Source organism: Pyrus communis, chromosome 7, assembly GCF_041283825.1.
Source record: "Pyrus communis isolate YQ-2024b chromosome 7, ASM4128382v1, whole genome shotgun sequence".
Classification (NCBI taxonomy): domain Eukaryota; kingdom Viridiplantae; phylum Streptophyta; class Magnoliopsida; order Rosales; family Rosaceae; genus Pyrus; species Pyrus communis.
In genome coordinates this window covers 28259293-28263057 of record NC_142571.1, presented here as the reverse complement: position 1 = coordinate 28263057, position 3765 = coordinate 28259293, and the positions used below count along the sequence as shown (strand labels likewise).

Below are 3765 nucleotides of genomic sequence, written 5' to 3'. Positions count from 1 at the left end.
TGTTTATTTATGGATGTTAGGTCTTGGGTACGAATTTTTATCTCTCAATACCGATGAATTAGAAATTAAAAAAAAGCATAATGTGAACGTGTAATGTCATCTAATCAGTATACCACCACAAATTTTTAGGGAATTAACTTGGCTCTTCAATAAATTAGGTAGAGTTCCTCCTCAACTCACTGCGTGATTAGTTTAAAGAATTTTATGTCTATGATCCGAATTGTTCATATTTTATGTAAATTACTTTGTAAAGATCATTTGTACATCAATTAAATATGAGATTATTACTCATCAAATTGTGTAAAAAGTTAAAAACAGATGGACGTATTCGAGAGAAAATTACAAATTGCCTATCTATTTGCTGCAATTGATTGACCAAACAATCTTAGTTTTAATTCTTTCTTTTTATGGTTCAGACCATAAACACGAAGTTCTGTGAATTAAAAACTAAGTGAATTTCGAAGAACTCCTCCTCAATCTTAAGGTCTTTCTCATTTTATAGTATCTAAGTCAACCTCCAGCCTTGACATCCAAAAAAACCTAACAAGCATCCATATAATCAGGCAGGATTTGTTTAGTGTATGGCCACAATGTCTTAGCAAAGCGACTTAAATTCTAGCCTTGGCAATTGGCATCCCCCAAAACCAAACAGAAATCTGCTCTAACGAGTAGTAGGTAAAGCTAACAAGTAGGTAAAAATTGGTTTTTTCTTTTTGATTTTTTTTTTCAAGCTGTTTTCTTTTGTGGGGGTCACGAACCATCTTGTTTTACAAGTTCTCTTGTTCGTAGTCTTTTCTTGTTTCCTGCTAGAAAGCAGCAGTCACGTCACATTTGGTGTGGGTATGTATAAGTGGGACATGATCCTCTCCTGATCTACGGATGAGGATCCTCCTGACCAAGAAGTGTAGGCCGTTGGATGAAAATCCAACGGCTACAAACAAGAGGTCCCTTTAAAGTTATAATAATGATAACCGTTGGATTTTCATCCAACGGCCCATATTCCTTGATCAGGAGGATCCTCATCCTTAGATCAGGAGAGGATCCTGATCCGTACAAGTGGGATCTGAATTCTCTCCCCTCCCTTCCCTCCCTCCCCTTCTCTCTTATTTGAAGGTTTATGATTAAGTTACGTCATCATCTTGTTTTATTTACTCCGTAGAGTGAGAAAGAAGAAGAGGAAACTGAGAGAGAAGGGAAGAGAAAAATGGAAGGGAGAGAATCTGACTTCATACTAGTGCCCCCTTTCATTGTATTTCTTTTTATTTTTGTCATTCTTTATAATAATTCCAAAGACACGGTAAACTTGCAAGTGGTTTAATTTTTTATAGATCAAATATGATATTCAGAAAGTTTGGAATATGTACAAACATGAAGGATAGGGTGTTATTACATGGGCCTCGATAAAAACTTTGTTGGGAATTTCAATCCGGTTAAAGAAATAAAGAGCATCCCGCACCAACAGATTTATAAATTAGTTATATTCTATAAACAATACAAAACAACCCAAAAAAACAAACCACAATCCAAAATACAAACAAAATGGGAAGTCCGTGCAAGTAACACCATAAACAGTATGGATAAAACCATACGATTGAACTTGTTTGATGAGCTTTTAGGTCAATAAACTTGCTTATTGAGTGATAAGTGATCAGGTAACAAGCTTGCAGTGTCCCTACAAATTAAACATGACTTTAATAGCATTGCCTCCAAGAGCACTGGTCTCAAAGGCATCTTCCACTTCCTTCTGGGAAAATCCGAAACGGTGCGTAATAAGAGGCTTCACGTCGATCTTCCCGCTTCTCAGAAACTCGATGCAAAGCGGCCAGGTATTCTTGTATCGGAAAATTCCAACCACATCCACCTCCCTGTGTTCAAACACACCAAAAATTAAGAGGAAATGTTAGATACAACCAAATTTGTAAACTCGCACTATGGTTTATAATGCCCTAATAAATTTATTGACGTAGGACAAGAAAGGGGTTAATCCTTATCGAGAAAAGAAAAAAGAAAAAAAAAGACCAAATTTGCAAACGCACTCCATGACCTAGCTACAATTAATTGATCCCTAATAATTTTGTTGACCTATAACAAGAAGACGGTCAAACCATATCGAAATATACCTAGTGGAAAAAAATTATACCTGGCAGTAGCGGGAGTGAGAGGGACAGTCATCATGCTGTGTCCCATTCCGACCAGGCAGACCTTGCCGCCGGGACCAGTGGCGGCGAGAGCTGTTGACATGGTTTTGCTGAAACCTACACAGTCAAAGGTCACATTCACTTCGGACTTCATGGCTTTTTTAATCTTGGCAACTTCGGCATCCAAATCCTCAGCTTTTGTTGAAACTTTGACGGTTTCATCGGCACCAAGAGACTTTGCCATGGCTAGACGCTGGTCATCCATATCCACAATGACAATTCTTGGCGCCCCGAAAGCACGAGCAGATAGCATGGAAACAAGCCCAATCGGCCCTGCTCCGATGATCAGAACAGTTGTTTCCGGAGTGACATTGGCTCTTCGACAAGCATGAACCCCAACACTCAAGGGCTCACACATTGCCCCTTCCTCCAAGCTCACATTCTCGGGAAGCTTAAAGCACAAGTCCGCAGGATGCACAATCTGTAAAACGACATGAGTATCAAACGGGTTCATAGTATAAAACACCATAACATTATGTTCAAAGCTTATAATAGAAGTTGAAATTTCGTAGTTGTGCGAATATATTACCTGGTTCGCCAAGGAACCATGAACTGGCGGGGTGGCGAAAAACTTCATGTCAGGGCAAAGATTGTAGCGGCCTCCTTTGCACTGATGACACTTCGCGCAGCTGATGCCAGGCTCTAAAGCCACGCGATCGCCAGAAACCAGATGCTTCACCTCGCTTCCGACTACATCTACGATCCCAGCACACTCATGGCCAATCACCATTGGCTCCTTAACTTCATAATCCCCACACTTCATGGTCTGAAAAAATTCCAAAAATAAAAACTTTAGAACAGGGAAGTTTACAATCAATAAACATCCAAAGTGGGAAAAATACATGGAAGGGATGAGAACCTTGAAGTAATGAACGTCGCTTCCACAAATGCCTACGGCCTTGATCTTAATTCGAACATCATTGGGTCCTAAGAAGTTAGTCAAAACGACGATACATAATTTGACATGAAAACTAAAAACTAAAAACCAAAAACCAAAAAAATGAGAAAAAACAATTGCGAATTAAAAGATCTATGGTAGTGAGTGAGATAGATGTATACCAAGTCTCGGGAGATTGAAAGTCTGGATCTTGAGGTTGTTAACACCAATAAGCCATGCAGCCTGGTTTTCTTGTTCCCCCCCTTCTCTGGCCTCCCCGTTAGCCGACTTACCTCCCTCCCCCATATTATTTGTGCTTCCTCTTTTTGTGTGTTTGATAAGAAAAGGTTACTTTTCTGATGGAACAAAGCGTGCCCTAGCTATAGTATTATATCAAGCCAATGAGGAAATAAGATTGCTGCTCTTGCAATTTATAAATCTATAACATGATTTGGTCTTTGGTTTGCCCCTGCTATATATAGTGTTTTTAGGGTCATTATTTTATGTGTGTCCGTAATCATCCTAACTATTTTTGGATAGTCTTCTTTCTGTTACACTATCCATATTTCATTAAGATTTGGGAATTATTAACTCCTTATTCATCTAGGTTTACGTATGTGGAGGTATTTCAAACCAATCATATTATCTAAAATTGCAGTAGTCTTAACTTTCTTTATGGTAGAGAAGCTC

At 38.8% G+C, this 3765-nt stretch overlaps 1 protein-coding gene across 1 annotated transcript; it reads right to left on the bottom strand.

Annotated features, from left to right (window-relative positions):
- Nucleotides 1-1430: 1430 nt before the first annotated feature.
- Nucleotides 1431-3526, bottom strand: LOC137735165 (sorbitol dehydrogenase-like). Its single transcript, XM_068474560.2, has 5 exons — nucleotides 3258-3526; nucleotides 3058-3125; nucleotides 2728-2964; nucleotides 2141-2619; nucleotides 1431-1865 (listed from the first exon to the last, which is right to left on the bottom strand). Exons 1-5 carry the CDS (start codon nucleotides 3379-3381, stop codon nucleotides 1673-1675), a joined length of 1101 nt encoding a protein of 366 aa, XP_068330661.2. The 5' UTR covers nucleotides 3382-3526; the 3' UTR covers nucleotides 1431-1672.
- Between the last annotated feature and the right edge of the window lie 239 nt (nucleotides 3527-3765).

Bases quoted from the DNA above. Each gene is read 5' to 3' on its own strand.
- LOC137735165 (XM_068474560.2), bottom strand. From the start codon at position 3,381: ATGGGGGAGGGAGGTAAGTCGGCTAACGGGGAGGCCAGAGAAGGGGGG. The intron at 2,965-3,057 runs GTTCTCATCCCT...GAATTTTTTCAG, and splicing joins GCGACGTTCATTACTTCAAG to ACCATGAAGTGTGGGGATTA. The intron at 1,866-2,140 runs GTATAATTTTTT...GTTTGAACACAG, and splicing joins CTCACTCCCGCTACTGCCAG to GGAGGTGGATGTGGTTGGAA.